The 17,310-nt window shown below is 42.5% G+C and overlaps 1 protein-coding gene across 2 annotated transcripts in view; it reads right to left on the bottom strand.

Annotated features, from left to right (window-relative positions):
* TMEM47 (transmembrane protein 47) overlaps positions 1-17,310 on the bottom strand; it is a 46,884-nt gene that overhangs the window by 9,776 nt on the left and 19,798 nt on the right. The window contains exons 2-3 of one of the 2 annotated variants that reach the window (XM_084843967.1): positions 8,792-8,932; positions 5,613-6,261 (exon numbers count right to left, since the gene is read on the bottom strand). In XM_084843967.1, coding sequence (XP_084700093.1) covers positions 6,182-6,261; positions 8,792-8,932 — 221 coding nt within the window. In that variant the 3' untranslated portion in view covers positions 5,613-6,181. Of the gene's footprint in view, positions 1-5,612; positions 6,262-8,791; positions 8,933-17,310 lie in introns of those variants that run through there. The other variant, XM_084843966.1, reaches the window with a different exon arrangement.

Below are 17,310 nucleotides of genomic sequence, written 5' to 3'. Positions count from 1 at the left end.
TCTAGAGACCTCCCTTAGGCGCTGTGGATGGGACTTCTGTTCCTTCACAGAGTGGACAGCTGTGCTTGTATCCTTTGTTGTTCTTATCAGTCCCTCTGTGCCGATACAGTGCTTGGTAAAACACACACACACACACACACACACACACACACACACACACATTTTGAGCATATTTTATCATAAATGATAATACTTCCGGTTATGAAGATGTGTGTGGGGGGGGAGTTGTCTTGCCACATCATTAAATGGAAAATAGGGGCAAAATGTTTCCTAGTTCACCAGAACCTCAGCCTAGATCTGCCCTTGGGGTTTGGGGGTGCGGGTGCCGATTGCACGGTTCACCTAGGGTGCCAGTTGTTGTCAGCTAGTCTAGGGCCACCCCTGGTCAATCCCATGACATGCCCTCTTAATCCTTATCCTTCTTGACCAGTAACAGCCATCAATGAGAGTTTGGCTGCCTCGGTCAGTAGGAAAGGTAATTCATCGTTTATGGAAGGTTGGATTCTTGTTCACTTGAAAAAAGCAGTGGTGTGGTCCCTATGCAATAGACCATATTTAGATCCTGTGGATCTTGGCAGTTATAAGCTGATCTCCATTATATCTTTTGGGGAAAGATTCTTGGGTGGGTGGTTGCTGGGCAACTAAAGGCATTCTTGGTTTAAACTGATGATCCATTTCATTCTGGCTTTTGGCCTGGATTTGGGAAAGATGTAGCCTTGGTTGCCATGGCGGATGACCTACTCTGGAAAAGGGGCAGGACGTGTGTGACCCTGCTGGTTCTTCAGCATCTCTCACTACTCAGTGGCTTTTGACTGTGGTATTTTTCTGGGCTGCTTTTCTAGGTTCTGTGCTGGAGGCACTATCTTGCAATTGCTTTGTTCATTCCTATAGGCCAGGTTGTAGAATGTGGTGAGATTGTTGTTCCTCCCTGTGAGAATTGGGTTCATTTTGTCTCCCATACTTTTCTATATTTACATGAAATCATGGGATGAAATCATCCAGAGTTATTGTGTGTGGCATTATCAGTATGCTGATGACAGTCAACCCCATTTCTCTTTTTCTTCTGATCTAGGTCTGTCTGGCAGTGACTTTCCTGAGTGTCTGGGACCAGAAATTGTCTGGAAGATGGTAAACAGTACACGCTGCAGCTCAGTACAGATGAGACAGCTGATGGTGGTAAGGGAATAAGTGGACCAGCTGGCAGCAGAAATGACTGTCCTGGATGGGATCAACCTCCCCTTAAGGGGCAGTTTCACAGCTTGGGGATGCTCTTGACTTGCCATTGGCTCAGGAATCTGTGGTAACTGTAACAAGGAGTATCTTTAACCACTGCTGGCTACTGCCATTCATGTGATGGTGACCATCAAATTGGATCATTTCAATGTGCTATTCATAGGGCACCCTTGACGATGGTTCAGAAAGATGGTATAGAATGTATCTGACTAGGGTAGGCCTAATACATTTTGCTGCCTGAGGCAAAGAAGATGCCCCCCCTCCACATATACACATACCATTTCATATACAGAATCCAACTGTTGAATTTTACTTCAACACTGCCAATGGGATAGTGTCCTCCACCACACATGAAGGGAATAGGCTAGTTTACAAGGTGCAGGACATGCTGTTGGGCACACACACATACCTCTTTCCTCCAAGAGAGGACAATGGTGAGGAGCTCAGAAGGAATAGCCTGCCACTGCTGCCCCACCCCCTGCATCTGCCGCCTGAAGCACTTACCTCACTGTGACTCATGGTAGGCATAAACCTGCTGGTTATTGATGGGTGCAAGCAGGTGGGATCATATCCTGCCTATTTTGAAATATCTTCATTTACTACGTTTGTTTCTCGGCCCAGTTCATGGCATATCCCTAAAAGGTCTGAATCTAAGTTACTTCAGGGAGTGCCATCTCCCATATGATTCCCACCAAATTTTAAGATCTTCCCATGAGTTCCTGCCACATCTTCTTTGGGCGTGAAATTATCATCAGCTAGACGAGGTTTTTGCCAGTAGTGGTCCCAGTAGCATGAAATGCCCTCTCCCAAGAGGCCTGCCGGTTGTCTTGTGTTGTATCCTTTTGGAAAGTTTATTCCACCAGGTTTTTGGGATACAGATCTTTGTAGGTGTTCTTTTGCTGTTTTATTGGCGTGTAATTTAAATTTTGAAGTTTGGGGGGATGTTTTAAGTGTTATTTTGATTTTATGGTATAAACCAGTTTGGGAACTTTATGGATGAAACGTAGTATGTCAGTATAGAATGAAATTGTTAAAGGGTTAATGCTTTTCTCCTGAGAACCACAGCTGGTCAGAAATTCAAGTCTTTATGGCAATTGCCTTCAAATAGGCTTTGATACATCTAGGTCTATATTAAATTATCATATGACTATTGTTGTCTAACCAGCTGTAGTCTCTCTACCCTTGTGGCTTTTGTGTTGTTGCTTGCTTTCCCTGGAGTTACATAAAAGGAAACAACGGGAATGTTCTTAGTCCAGAGAAACAGAATGAAAATTTGTGCATGCTTATAGTACAGAACTATCATTTTGATTGAATTTGAAAGACTGATAATTTGTTGTGTCTGCTCATGTTCACACATTTACACCACAGGTTATTTTTAACTATTTGTTCATTAAGTTATCCAGACACACTGAACAGTTCTGTTCAAAGGAGTTAATCATTCTGTGTGTTTCAAAGTAATTGGTGGTGCAAATTCATTTTCTCTAAAACACTACTGCACCATCGAGACATCTCACAGCAGATATATCTGAACCCAATAGTTGCTATTTCTGAAAGAAAAAAAGATAAGAGCATAATAATGCTCTTCTGAAATCCAGAAAAAATAATCAACTGTTCTCTTTTGTGACAGTATTTTTGTGCTGCAAAAATCTTAGCATTGTAGCCTTTTCTTTGTATAACTTCTGTGAAGAAGGTAGTATACAGAGAATGGATCTCCCTTTCATATGTGCTTTGTATACAAGCAAGACAATTCGTGGTCTAACAGCTTCAACTGCAGACTTCCTTACCATTCTTACAGACTGATTGGTGTGCTTATTTACTAGGAAGCAGGCCTCACTGAGTTCAAAGGCTCTTACTCCCAAAGAGGTATGATTAGGATTTTAGCTTCAGTAAAGTAAGGGTATTATCTAGGGATGTACGAAAGTCACTTACCTGATCCTGAAGCTTGATTTGCGGTGGGGGGGAGGCGCTCCGTCCCTCCCCCCGAAATTCTGGCCGGGGGGGAGGCGCCCCGTCCATCCCCCCCGAAATTCTGGCCGGGGGGGAGGCGCCCTGTCCCCCCCTGAAATTCTGGCCGGGGGGGAGGTGCCCCGTCCCTCCGGCCACGAAACCTCCTTTCCTGCCGGGACGCAAATGGCGGCGGCCATAGCCGCCGCTGTTTGCGTCCCTGCAGTCAGCCATGATAGGCTACGTAAATGTTTACGTAGCCTATCACGGCTGACTTAAAAAAAAAAAAAGCGCGTACGCAAATGGCGGCGCCCATGGGTGCCACCATTTGCGTTCCTTATTTTGGCACGTGTAGTCTACGTAAACATTTACGTAGACTACGGCGAAAATAAGGGGAACGCTATTTGCATTCCCCTTATTTTCGACATAGTCTACGTAAATGTTTACGTAGACTACACGTGCCAAAATAAGGAACGCAAATGGCGGCACCCATGGGCGCCGCCATTTGCGTACACGCTTTTTTTTTTTCCAAAGTCAGCCGTGATAGGCTACGTAAACATTTACGTAGCCTATCATGGTGTTTTTTAAAAATCTAGCCGTGATAGGCTACGTAAATCTTTACGTAGCCTATCACGTTTGTTTGTTGTTGGTTTTTTTTACTTGGAAATGGAGGCGGCGGCAGCCGGTCAGAAGACCGGCCGCCGCAGCCGCCACCGCCGAACCGCCACCACAGCCGCCGCCACCAGGGACATTCAAACAAGGTAAGTCCCGTCCCGGGGGGGGGTGCGGCAGACCGTTTCTCCACCAATTTCGGGGGGCCGAATGCGCTGGCATTCAGCCTGCCCGAGATTCGTGGAGAAATTCTCTGACATCCCTAGCTATTATCTATAGCCCTTCTTCCATAACACTAAGAACAGCAGTGTGTATGTGTGTGTTGTCTTAAATAAAAATGATTACAATATAAGTGCAAATCAATGAGCCGCCAACTGAGACCCCTCCCTCCCCCACCGAAAAGCCTCTCTAGAGAGTCAGGGGGTGTGCCTGAATAATGTGGGATGGGGCAAGTAGAAAGAGGAGGGACAAGAACCTTTCCTTCTGTAAACTTCCTTAAGTTAACTCTTCTTAGGATCCAAGCCAATGCATGGATAAAATATAATAAATATTACCTGCTGGATATGGTTCTCAAAACTCCACAACCTTTTTAAGCAAGCTCACCATCCTATCAAGTCTGAGCCTTTGCAGTGTTAACTAATGAATCTCTTCACTCAACCCTGATCTCAAAGGCATCTTCAGAATCACCTGCTTAGCCCTAGATCCTATGTGATCACTATGTGATATCAATAGCGCTTAACTTTACTTTTGTCTTCCTTTTTTATAGTCAAGAAGCCTGTCCATTTCCCAGTAAGTTTCCGACCAACTCGCAACACTTTTTCTATTTTCTTCCAAGCTCAAAGGCCAGGGAATTGTACGACCCTGAGCTATCCAACAGGGCACAACAGTGAAGCTCCTAAGCCTCAGGAGCAAGGAAACTGTGCAGTTCCTGAGCTTATCTCACCAAACTTGGGGAAGCTAAGCATGCTTTGGCACACTCCCTCTATACACTCTCTGTAAACCCTTCTCCTAGCCCATGTATGAACCCTGCTTTGTAGCTGCATCTCCAGCCCTTACTACTGTCATAGGCAATGGGTGGAAGGGCATATATAGAATTTGCTATCCCAAGGTGTAGTGATGGTCAGCGATGAAGATGGCTTTAAAGAAGGATAAGGCTATTAATGGGTACAGGTCATGATGGCTATATATTACCTCCAGCATCAAAGTCAGTATGCCTTTCAATGCCAGTTGCTAAGGAACATGAGCAGGAGAGTGCTGATGCACTCATGGCCTGCTGATGCACTCATGAAGGCTGGTGGGTTTCACATACGCATCAGGTTGGCCACTTTGAGAATGGAATACAGGTCTGATCCAGCAAGACACATGATCTTCTTACACAAAGAATACATAAAGGGACTCCTTAAATGCCTATGGAACAGGCTACTCCAGTCTTCTCCAATCTGGAGGCCTCCAGATGTGTTGGACTCCAATTATCCCTAGATAGCATGGCCAACAGTCAAGGATTACAGGAGCTCTAGTCCAACACATCTGGAGGGTGCCAGACTGGGGAAGGCTCAGCCACTCCTACATGAACCTCCATAGCATTTAAGGTCAGCTTTGGAGGTCCTGCTTTCTGTGCTCTCCGTATGTGAGACCAGCCAGGCAGGTACAAGAAATGGGGCCATCAGCTGTAGAACTCCCAGTGGAGATTCTCCAGGCATCCTCTCTTACCACTGACGGATGGAGAGTAAATGCTTTTATTATTCCAGCTGGCTTTCAGTCCATAATCTGATACTTGTCAATCTTACTTCAGTCATTTGATGAATTTAATGGGAAGAGGCACTCTGGAATATACAGGTTTTATTATTTGTTTAAGAAAAACAACAACAACCAAAACACCATTGAAATCTCATTTTTAATCAAGCATTCTTCCTGTGATCGGCCAGCAACAGTTGTAGGAAGCTCAAAATGATCTATGTCACAAATCCCTTTTGCAAATGTCTTTGAAAACAAAGGGAGATGATTGAGTTCTAGCATTGACATATATACGTGCACCCCTTTCTGTGCTAAGCTGCAGTAGTTTAACAAAGATAATGGAAACAGCAGGGGGCAGTAGGATTCTTCCCCTTACAATTATCTCACAGTCAGTTCTGGAAATACTAAGGACCTGACTTTCCACATCCTTGTAAATGGATTTTTAAATCCGTCTAGCAGAGTAGATGGTCCTGTCACTCTCTCCATCATGGGCTATCAGGCAGGCGTACTGTTTCAGTTTCAGCTCAAATATGATTGACAGAATGAAGGGAAGCTATGCTTGGAAAACTTCAGAAAAAAAACCATTTGTTATTAGCCAGCCTGGAAAACACTAGAATGCATATTTGTGATGATTTCAGCGTCGCCATTATGCACTGCATTAGAGAGCGTCCTTTAGCTTGGTCTGTTTATGTGGGTCTTTCTTCAAGTATTTCTTTGTACAAACTCTTTCCTTTGATGCTTTGAAAAATAAAATAAAGGCTTTACATTATGAAGGCTGTTGAAACTAGTAACAGAAAGCAAATCTGACACAACGAAATTGAATCTTCCTGTGAAGCATGGAGACGATATAAACACCTTTCAGTTTAATCCTATTGATTTTCATATGAATGGCTTCAAGAGCTAATAGTTAAGGAAAATATTGCAATCACAAATTTGAAAAGAACAGCATTAACCTTATCAAAAAGGCAAAGGAAGGAAGGACATGAACTCAACCACAACACTATCAAAAGCTGTTACATTTAAAGGATAGCTTCTGCAGTCTCTGCAAAGGCCTGGAATTCAGACAATTATAATTTGTCCACAGTGTATTTCACAACTGCAGTAGTATCAGTGTAAACAGCCATTGATAGGCTACAATGCATCTCTAACACATAATAACAATGAAGGGGTTATTGCTCCTATAGCTGGACTGGGTTGACAAATAGTTGACAATTTTGTCTGGATGCACAATCCTGCTCACATTTGACATTAAGCTTTTCTACATGAGACATTTATTGTGTGCTCATCATTCCCTACTCAAAGTTGTTTACAGTTGGCCATTTCCAGTTGTTTACGGTTGTTTAGATGACTTCCAGTTTCACTTCTGTTTTTAAACAGCACTTTCAGTGAGGTTTTTTTAGAGCAAGGAAAATGTGGCATTATTAGTGAAAGTGAAAATAACCACTTTTTCTACTTGTGTAATTGTGCTATTCCACTTTACCACAGGGCCACTGAGAGGTTATAGAGTGGGAAATCAGGAAAGGAAAGGCTCTTTGTGAAGAGCTCGGATCTCAGTTCTACTTTCAAAACCAAAAGTAGATGCAGTGGATTGACAGCCTTATGTAGAAAAGCTCATTTTAGAGAGAGACTAGTGTGAACTCCAGTGTTACGGGGAAAAGACAGCCATCTCTATATTCACAAGTGCTGTAAAATGGGCAGTCCTGATTTGAGCTTCCCACACCAACCTGGTTTGGAACAGACATCCAACACACAAGCACCTCATTGTGAAGATAGTGGAAATAAAGCGATGAGACCACAGTATTGGTTGAAAACATGGGCCACATTTATTTCACACTGAACCAAAATCTGCAGAGGGGGCATGATGGTGTGGGATGCTATGATACTCATAGCCCAGAAGAAGCCATTTAGGTGAGCCAAACACTGCCTCTAGAGTGGGGTGGGGACAATGTTCTCACCCCTTCCTTAAGCTACAGCTGGCGTGTAGGACAGCCTTCCAGACCCACTCCCTCCCAGTGCAACACAACTCCAGGCTACTGAGTCCAGTTAGCGCCAAAGTCCATCCATATTCTGCCGCTAGGTTGCACAGCCCCGAGTGGCAAGTCTCAAAAATGGCCAATAACCATAAAGCTGCCTCAGGGTGCTCACCAAAACCTATGCCTACCTAGTGTATCCCTGCAGATCCCTGCCAAACTAGAACCCAGTTACATAGCCAAACAACTTTGTAGCTGAATCAGTCTACCTAATGTCCAACTACCTTTAACAAAACCTCCATCCTGCAGATCAGTGTAGAGTAGGCAAAAATGTCACCAACAAGGTGAGTCAGTCAGAGAATAAAATTCCTACCCACCTCCCGGCTAATCCTGCACCGCATACAGTGGGCAAGGGTGGGCACAGCCCGGCAGAGAGAGGGTGAATGGTGAATTCTCTGCCTTCCCCTCTATCACCATGAGATGTGAAGATGCACATCACATCAGGGACATCCTGTTTTCCTCTTCTGGCCTCAACAAACATGTCCCCCAAAGCCATGCCAGATGGGCAGGAAGGGGGAATGATACTCTGTGGAAGAATTTTATCATATGAACTGGCACTGTGGGTTGGATCAGCACTTAGAGTAGACCCATAAACTCAGTGGGACAAGTTAGACATTACAAACTTATGACTCATTGATTTCAACAGGTCTACTCTAAGCATGACTAAGTCTGGACCCAACTCTTTAGATCCCTTCAATATCTAATATCTTTTATCTTTTTCCACAAATTAGGGGATTGTATCCAATGTTAGTCCTATTTAGAGTAGACCCTTTGAAATGAATGGGGCCTTCCTTAGAGTACCACTGGATACAATCCATTAGATATAACCCAAGGGCTTCAGCCATCTGAAAGGTTAAGAACATGTATGAAATGAACCCTTGAAACACTTGATACTCCTGAGTTTTTAACTGTGAAATAAATGACCAGACATTTTAACAATAGCATGATGATGCTTCATAATGCAGGACAGGTGGAGTTAAGCATCCATTTAAAGCACATTGTGACCTGTGAATGGCTTGGCAGTGGGTTCTAGGGTGAAACTGAATCACCCTGGGATTTCTTGTCCATGCAAACAATGGTTGAATATTCTGTATAAGCAGCAACTTCTGATACAACTTTGGACAATGTACTAATGATCTGTCTCTAGATTACAGTGCATAAGTCACATCTATTTTCTGCATGAACATAATGCTGCAACTATCAAATGTTAATATACTTCAGAGAAGCAGTTTATTTACCTGCTGCAAACAGCATGACAGCAACTGGTCTGTAGAACCGCCTCCGTGATCCCACACAGATAGAAATTAATCCAACCAAGAAAGCTATAAGAATTATGGCGGCACCACCCAACAGCATAGAAAGCGTAGCAATCTGCCAGTCTGTAGAGAGAAAGAAACACAAATACAAGAAGCTAGATAGTAACTCACACAAAATTATGTCTATGCAGAATGCAAAGGATAAACCAGGTATCTAATAAATGCATAAATGGTGTTTATAACTAGAAAACACAAACCAATTCACAGTTTTTAAAGAATTTCACAGGACCAAGATTCTATCGGACTTAAGGTACCTAAGATAGTGTCATTGTGTGTTTTCCTCTAGACACTAAAGGAAAAACTACAAGATTTTGTACAATGAAAAGATGCTCAGTATTTACCTTATTGGTCACTTAATATCTACTAATGATTTTGCTATACTAGATATAAGTTAATACCATTAACCTTCCTTGACTTTGAGCACAATCCTATGCATGTTTTCTCAGAAGTATGATGACACACTCTGTTCAAAAGGGTTTACTCCCAGGAAAGTATGTATAGGATTGCAGCCTTACGTAGTACAGGTTTACTTTGAAGAGCTTGCTAAAACTTGGTCTGACAAAAGTAGCTTGGAAAAACTCATAGTAAAATCAACAACAAAAGCTATTTGCAAATTAACACACTTGGATTTCAACAGTTAATTAGCCACAGCTATTAATGGCCTGATAATCCTTAGGCACATTTGGGTGATGATTGAAACATGAGGACACCAAGGAGAATTACACTTCTGAATATATATTTCAGAAATATACGTTGAGGCTCCAATTCAACAGATCATATGTGAAGATCCTTTATGAGACAAAATCACACTGGTCTGGTCAGCTGTCTGGCCAGGAAAATGGAGCACAGGGGAACTAAATTAAGACGTCTGATCCCCACAGTTTGATTCTGGTTTGTATGACAAGTGTTGACCAAGAAGTAACCAACTAAGCAGATCACACAAAGAGATGGCGGGGGGAGAAAAGAGCATGTGAGCTCAGAATTTCTCCTCATAGCACCACACAATAGTTTGGTGTGACATGTGAACTGACCCTTATTGTCTTTTGTGCATGCAGGCATTTTTAACGTTTAAAAACATGTACTTTTAATAGTGTCTGTAAAAAACAAACATATACATAACCAATAAAATACCCGAAATATTAAGTACCAAATTTCTGCTCCTAACTCTTAAACAAACAAAGTCTTGTTCCAGCTTATTCTAGAACTGGAAGCAAAATGGGTCCTCAGACTACAGACTTGAGGTGCTTCCGGATTAGGTTCTTATTGCACCATCGGTCTGCCGCATTCACTGAATTTTACAGGGGCTCCAGGCATTTTACAGGAACACTTATAACCCTCCCATGTTTTCCCACTGCTTTCTTACTGCAGAAAATCTGCTGAGGAGAAAACGATGGGATGGATCCACAATGCCTGTTAATCAGAAGCACTAGGAACCCTCCATCTGGAAGCGTCCCTGAACACCAAAAGGGTGACATAATCGTTGTAACGTAATAGTAAACAAAGAGTTGATAGAAGGCAGTGAGAATAAGTCGAGTTTTTCTTTGGTAGCTATATCTGATAAGCAGCAAGTACAGTGGGGATATTTTAGCAATGTAGGGAAATGTATGTTTCCCTCCCCCAAAACAGCACATGTTGAAAATAATGGTAAACACGAGAGAGTATTGTATATAGCATCTGAAAGTATAGAACCCCTCCATTAATTCTGAGTATACCTTATTTGGAAAGGCAATGCAAGTACTTGGAGCCAAGTGAGACATGGCATTAAAGACATCTTTACATTTAGCATTTTTTTAAAAATGCAAATAGAAGCCTCTGCAGGAGCTGAGAATTATCAGGATCTCAGCAGGTGAGGAGGAAGTTTAACGATGGAGTTCTGAATGAAAATGGATCTTTGGAGAAGTTTCTGTTGGCACAATGGGAGCTGCCTCCCAATGCAAAGAGCAGCTTCCAAAGAGCGATTTTTGTTAGGACCGCAGCAGGGGAGGAAAGAGTTAAACTCACCCTTCCCATTTGCTGTGATCCCAGTAATGATCAGGCCTGCAGGGATGGCGATTTGCGTGTTAAAAATCATGCCTGTTAAATGCAAAGCCATATTTAATGTCACATCTAGTTTGGCACTATAGCTGTATTTTAAAAATGGCAGATGCTGCTGCTGGTGGAATCCAATATACCAATTTTTGAGAGAATGCAGACTCTCTATAAGGAGTATGCTTGCACGTGGTTCTTGCTGTCTCCATGTTAACCTTTTAGGGATGTTCAGAGCAGTCTTATGCACACTTAGTTGGGAATAACCTCCACTGAACACAGTAAGACTTACTTCTGAGTAAACATGCACAGGATTGTATGGCATGTCTTTTTGATCAGGAATATTTTTAGCAGCAGTTGTCAGTCCTGGGTACAGGATTCTTATAGCTATATGCAAGGCTATTATTCATTTATCATTCTGGTCTAGGCCCAACCATAACTCCCCCCCCAGTACAAACATGTTACATAGGCCCCCTCCCACATACATACCATGATCCTAACCCATACATATAATTTAATGAGCCATGAAGAAAACACTTCAATTTTAATCCTAAAATTACATGTTCTACATTTCTAAAAATTATACCATAGCCCACACTGGTTCTTTCATACCATGTCCCCAAACACCCTATCTTTGCTATTTTTGTTTAACATATAGCATCCAGCCTGAAGAACAGTCCTACAAATCTTGCTTGTGTATTCTGTAACTTTTTGGTGTAAAGGCTTTGATTTTTTAAAGTTACTCTAATGGACCAATATGGCTGCAAACATTTTATAAATAGACCAATTCACTTTAAAGCTTTAATTTTTTCAGCCTTTTTTGTTGCTTAATCATGAATTATCCTCCCAAAATCAATTTGTCTTGCAAGTTCACACTTGATAGACAAAACAGCTAGGTAGCTTAACCGCTCTTGCCACACAGTAGAACACCTGCAAAAGGGAGGGGGAGCAGTAATGAGAGCTAGCATGCTGACATATATTTCAGCTTCTGCTACGGTCACTGGAAATGTGCAAAAAATCTGTAGGTCTATACACAGTTCACTGAAAATTAGTGGGTGAAGTTGCCATGTACTCAAATACATTGATCTTTGGTTGAATGTTTTTAAAGATTTGTTTTGTAGGTATATGTTGCCTGGGTGTGTGCTGTCTGTTTATATGTTTTTATGCACATGGTTTTGCACTTTCTATAATGTGTTTTTAATGGTTTTTAATTTTTGTGACTGCCCAGAGTGCTTCGGCTATGAGGCGGTATAGAAATATAATAAATGAAATGAAATTTTGACCCTGTAAATCCTACTGGCAGCAGTGGCTGTCGCTATCTCTGGGATCAGTGTCTCTGATTATTATGGTGCTTTGTCCCTCTCGCTAGCTGTCTCTCCCTCCTGTCTATGCACAAGGAACCCTGGGACTGGGACTTCCTGAGAAGATATGTCACCTAGGGAAGCACAAATCTCTTGCAAATGCCTCTCAAACTAACTAGTTTAACTGCCCAAGCACACTCTCCCTGGTCTAGAGAAGAGTGTGGGCCAGCAACCAGATTTCTTGTTCTGCTCTAACATGGCTTCGGGCTGGCGCCAGATAGTCTCACAAAATCTAGACAATAAGTACATTTGTTGTTGTTGTTCAGTCGTTCAGTCGTGTCCGACTCTTCGTGACCCCATGGACCATAGCACGCCAGGCCTTCCTGTCCTGCGCTCTCTCCCGGAGTGTGTGCAAGTCCATATTCATTGCATCAGTGATGCTATCTAGCCATCTCATCCTCTGCTGTCCCCTTCTCCTTTTGCCTTCAATCTTTCCCAGCATCAGGGTCTTTTCCAGTGACTTTTCTCTTTGCATTAGGTGGCCAAAATATTTGAGCTTCAGCTTCAGTATCTGTCCTTCCAATGAGCACTCAGGGTTGATTTCCTTTAGGATTGACTGATTTGACCTCCTTGCAGTCCAGGGGACTCGTAAGAGTCTTCTCCAGCACCACAGTTCGAAATTTGGGAATCAAATTGGCTGAACTGTGTATCATGCTTTAGGATATTTGTGGAAACTTATTTCCTTGTAATAAGTACACAGATAACTTATTTCCCTGTAATAAGTACACAGGGAAATATGTTTCCATAAATATCCTAAAGCATGATACACAGACAGTTCAGCTTCTTTTCCCCCTGCCCCCTCATAGTAATCGAGTTGCAGTCTGGGCTAGTGTCCTCTGAATCTGAGCCCCAGGTAAAGCATGCCCTTCTCCCAACCCATGCTTAGGCCCTGATTGTAAGTTCTGACATGTATATGTTCTGCAAAATTCTTATAAAGCATTTATTATTGTTTAGGGATATTTTTCTGAAGATTCGTATACTCCAAAAGGTATTATGATGTTCAATACGTTTGTGGCATAATAAACTCTCTACACACTAGTTTTAATAGTCCTCCTTGCATCAGTGGTACTGTCACCCACTTTTGTGGACACCCGCTATTTATAAGACTGATATCAGTGGTAAAACATCCATTAATACTGAAAAAGCTACTAGCAATGCTTTCTAGAATACCTAGCCACACGCCCCACATTAGGGATTTAAACACCTCCTCCCATTTTGCTGTGGGGTGTACACCATTGTTGATCATGGTGAATTACCATTTAGTGAGGAGGGCTTGGGCAGACAAAGATATTGGGCAGACAAAGATATACTGGTCATAGTGCATTTTTAATTACATCACTAGTGGTTTATAATATTGGTATCTATTTTCATCTGGAGTTGTAGTCTTGAACTCAGTACAGCAAAGGGTATGCATTTTTTATTCTTCTAGTAAGAACAGTCATTCACAACAGTTTAGATTGGAGAATGGTGGGCCTTGTACTAGACAAACTTTTTTTGTTTTACAACTTTTGTAATTTAGTTTGCATGCTCTCCAATCACACAGTCATATGAATTTTAAAACAGGACTTAGCTCAAAAAATATTGTGCATTAAGTCATATAATTGATGGCACAAAATCAGGTTGAACACAATGCACCAAATAATCTAGAGCTGAGATTTTCAATGCCACTTTAATGAGTGTAGTGGGTTAAAATCCCCCAGCTAATTTAGAGTATCTTAATGCAGAAGTTTTGAAGGCTCTTCAAGCTAATGAAATTTAGCAAGAGCTTAGGCTGTGGGCAACAGCTCCTAAGTACAAGTGCAGATTCTGTCACAACATATGTATAATATTTATTTTAACTTTATTCAGGTACTTGAATGTTTTATGTAAAAAACAAAACAAAAAAAACCCAAAACCACCAACCCAAAAACAAAACAGTACTACAAAATGAGCAGATGTGTGCAATTCATTGTTAAAGATCTTAAGGAAAGGTTTCTTTGGTTCACACAGTAGCTACAGAATAGCACTGCATATGAAAAGTAAACCCAATATAACTACCCCATGCAGGCCACTTTCAATTGCTCCCTGTGGCAACTGATTTCAGACTTCAAACCATTGTGCATCGGCTCTCCATACAAGTCAGGTGATTTTCTCCACACCTCTTCATACTCTTCTTTTGTAGCCATGTGTGATGTAGAGAGCTGGTACATATGAAGGTCTCATGTACACCAGCTCTGTGGAAGATATTTGTGCTATGGTCACTACTAATTTATGCTATATTGTTATGATTCTTTTTTTGCTTTTTAGGAATATGCTACTGACAGCTAGCGTAAATATCCCTCTTCCAATCATCCTCCACAAAATGTGTGTCTGTGTGTGTATCTATTTGGAGACTTTCAGGGTTAGGTGAATTTAAAGAATTTTCAGAGGATGGTCTTAACTTGAAATATGAGATGGCCAAAGTTGCCCCCCCCCCCCGGTTACTTTTACAAAAAAATAAAAAGGATATGTCATGACTTAATGCTGTTCCCTGGAGCAATAAACTTCTAGGGGTGGGGGGAGATGTCCGCCTCCACCGTGGCCAATGTGGGCAGCCATTTTCCTCCAAGAATTGCCCTGAGAATAACACTGCAGGGGTATTCTGTCCTAGGGAAGTGGCCAAGCAGCTGAGCTATGATTCGAAGTAGCAGTGGGGGGGGGGTATAAAAGAAAGAAAAGGGGGGAACCCTTACCTGTCATTTACAGGTAAGAGCAGACCATATTATGGCCCAGCCTTGTCAGAGGATGAGGCTCCTGAGTTAATGAATCAGGGAGAGGGCTCAGTTACAACAGGGCATCATGAGGTTCCCACCTCCTTAGGACTCGGCTCTCCAGGAAGGCCGCAGGAACCAGCTCCCCTGTGTCCAGAGGAGATCACACTGCCGTCCTTGGATTCTAAGAACTCTAGCCGTGAAGACGCCTCCAGGCCGCAGCCACTTTTGTGTTGTCGCAGCCCAAGTCTCCTGAAACAGACCAGGCACCTTTAAGGGAAGAAGCCTCAGTCAGCAGAGAGGCAGGACTAACCAGCCAAAAGGAAGCTGAAGCCATATGTAAGGCTGAGTCACAATCTACTGCTTGTTGCAACATACAGGCAACCCTTTCCAGCTTCCAGCCCTGGGCATCGCTCAGAGCTCTCTGTGGTGCTGCTCTATTCCTGTCTCTCTGGGAAACCTGGTTCTTGTGTGAACCGAAATTGCCCCCAATCCTTCAGGAGGAACCAGACCTCATAGTGCCTAACAAAGCTAGGCCCTCTGTGTGAATGAAACAGAACATACCACCAGAAAATTTGAATGGTGTCTGGAAATGGACTGGGAGACAATGCAGTTGTTTGCATTGGCAAGATACCTGCCATTCACCCAGTCCCAGTCAGCACACTAACCACTGTATTTTGTACAAACTGAAGCTTCCAAACAATTTTCAAAGGCATTGACCATTGTCTAAACATATATGAAAATAATCCCCTTGAGAGAAATAAATAAATCTGGGTTTGTGCCATGTAGCAGATGGAAACCACTGACTTTTGTTATGTGTGAATATAAACAGCCAATACAGATGACCACTCCTGATGTGTATAAGACACCAGACCCCTTCATGCATTAATAGCTTGAAGGGGCCCCTGATGTCCACACATTGAATGTGGATGTCTGAGCAGTGGCACAAAAATCTCTAGGCAAATTGACTTCCTCTTCCCAGATGGAGAGCCATGTGACTTTAGGATTACACATAAAGGGGTTTCTATGAGATAGTTTTTACTCTCAGTGTTTTTACAGTGAAATGTTTTAGCAAAAGCACCAGAATATAGTAAGACCACTATACTGGAGTACGGTATTTAGGCTGCAATTCTATACCCACTTACCGAAGAATAAGATTGACTGAACTTCATATATAGGATAGCTCTGTTAGTGACTTTTCTACCTCACATACAGGTGTGTGAATAAAGACATTCAGTGATTTGATTCTGGAAAAAACTTGTGACTTACACAGTTTTTATTTGCTTTACAATTCAGTCAGAGCCCGATTCTAACATGATCTACTCACCTTCATATGCAACACATTTCTGACCATAGCAGTTATTACATTACCTGCTAGACTTTCCATCACACTAGATTCTACATGCCTCTACAATTTAAAAGAACATTGCTACCTCAATTCTGGATCAAAGTATAGGTTTTAGAACTATTTTTTATCGATCTTCTATATTTCCATTTTTCTTGTATATTTCAACTAATCCCAATTAAGTGGGTGTATTTAAAATACACTAACACTGAGCAACTGACTAGTTTTGTGACCAGTTTCTAGCCAAGAATATAGCCATGATAGCCTGAAAAAGGAAGGACACAGAAACTACTGTGGTACATTCTCTCCCTCACTAAGAGGCTTCCAGATTTTATCGTGTAATACTTTAACACTGCCCACAATCCTCCTGTGTGACATCCTACACAGATTTATAATCATATCTCCCATCTTCAGAGCCTGAATTTCAACATTTCAATCAAAGAACAGCATAATGTCAAAGACTGCTTCAAATGAAATGCGGGGCATTATGCTGATGCTTGCAAAGGCTCATGGGATTTCCATGCACTGCATGTATCCAGGGCCAGCCTAAGGTATTTTAGTTCCTGAGGCAGAGGAACCTCCTGCAAGTCAAGGTGATTAAAGGCAGCCGCCGGCGAGATCACATCACTCCAGTGCTGAAGGAGTTGCACTGGTTACCAGTTGTTTTCCGGGCCAAATTCAAGGTGTTGGTTTTGACCTTTAAAACCCTATATGGTTCCGGCCCAGCCTATCTTAAGGAGCGCCTCCAGCAACACCAGACAGGCCGCTTAACAAGATCAGCCTCGGATGGCCTTCTCTCTGTCCCATCAGCCAGGACAGCTAGACTGGTGGGGACGAGGGAGAGGGCCTTCTCTGTGGTGGCCCCCACTCTGTGGAACTCCCTCCCTAGGGAACTCCGTCATGCCCCCTCTTTAATGAGCTTCCGTCGTGCATTAAAAACGTGGTTGTTCAGGCAGGCATTTGGGGTGGGTTAGGGTATTT

The sequence above is a fragment of the Heloderma suspectum genome, chromosome 3 (genome assembly GCF_057233095.1).
Source record: "Heloderma suspectum isolate Gila_16-S chromosome 3, 16-S_ref, whole genome shotgun sequence".
Taxonomy (NCBI): domain Eukaryota; kingdom Metazoa; phylum Chordata; class Lepidosauria; order Squamata; family Helodermatidae; genus Heloderma; species Heloderma suspectum.
The sequence above is the reverse complement of the archived record's forward strand: the minus strand, read 5'-3'. Positions and strand labels throughout refer to the sequence as shown.